The sequence below is a fragment of the Papilio xuthus genome, unplaced genomic scaffold (assembly GCF_000836235.2).
Source record: "Papilio xuthus unplaced genomic scaffold, Pxut_1.1 DF824760.1, whole genome shotgun sequence".
In the NCBI taxonomy this organism is placed as follows: domain Eukaryota; kingdom Metazoa; phylum Arthropoda; class Insecta; order Lepidoptera; family Papilionidae; genus Papilio; species Papilio xuthus.
This window is the reverse complement of record NW_013533889.1, coordinates 1-785: the sequence shown is the minus strand read 5'-3', so window position 1 is coordinate 785 and position 785 is coordinate 1. Positions and strand designations below refer to the sequence as shown.

The 785-nt window shown below is 53.2% G+C and overlaps 1 protein-coding gene across 1 annotated transcript in view; it reads left to right on the top strand.

The window, feature by feature from the left end:
* LOC106127320 (spidroin-1-like) overlaps window positions 1–768 on the top strand; it is a gene marked incomplete at both ends in the record, with an annotated part of 2,856 nt that extends 2,088 nt beyond the window's left edge. Inside the window, one exon of the mRNA XM_013325402.1 lies at window positions 3–768. Coding sequence (XP_013180856.1) covers window positions 3–768 — 766 coding nt within the window. The remainder of the gene's footprint in view (window positions 1–2) is intronic.
* Window positions 769–785: the final 17 nt, after the last annotated feature.

Here is a 785-nt window from a genome sequence, read left to right as displayed (position 1 = left end):
AGACCGTGGTGATAAACGAAGGTGGATCGGGATCATCAGCATCTAGCTCAGCAGCCTCTTCTTCTGCATCGTCAGCCTCTGGATCCGGAAGCTCTGGAAGGGGACCGGAATTCTATGGATACGGCTACAACGGGGCCGCCTCCAACGGTCGCGGAGGAAACCGCTTGGATGACGGCAGTGCAGCAGCAGCAGCCGCAGCCGCTGCAGCAGCAGCTGGTCGTTCTGGACAAAATAGAAACGGTGGTCAGACCGTGGTGATAAACGAAGGCGGATCAGGATCATCTGCATCTAGCTCAGCAGCTTCATCTTCTGCATCGTCAGCCTCTGGGACCGGAAATAGATTCAACATTAACGGAGTCGGATTCTTAGGCTTCGGTCCACAGTACCGCAGCAGTGGTGAAACCATCGTGATTAATAGAGGTGGCTCACCCTCAACAGGGTCAACTACTGCAACAGCTTCTTCATCTGCTTCTTCTGGCGCCGAGTCCTCTGACGGATCCAGCGCTTTAGGACCTATAGGTTATGGTATTGATGTGCCACTTGCACCATACGGACGGCAGTCACCAACTGTCATTGTAAATAGAGAGGGATCTGGCTCAAGTTCTTCAAGTTCTGCTTCATCTTCCGATGGATCTTTATCCAATGGTGTAGGAGCTCGAAGATATGGAGGTCAGGCTTACAGTGACAGTAATGCAGCAGCAGCCGCAGCAGCAGCCGCCTCAGCTGCCGTAGCAGCAGCTGGTCGTTCTGGACAAAATGGAAATGGTGGTCAGACCGTAGTGATC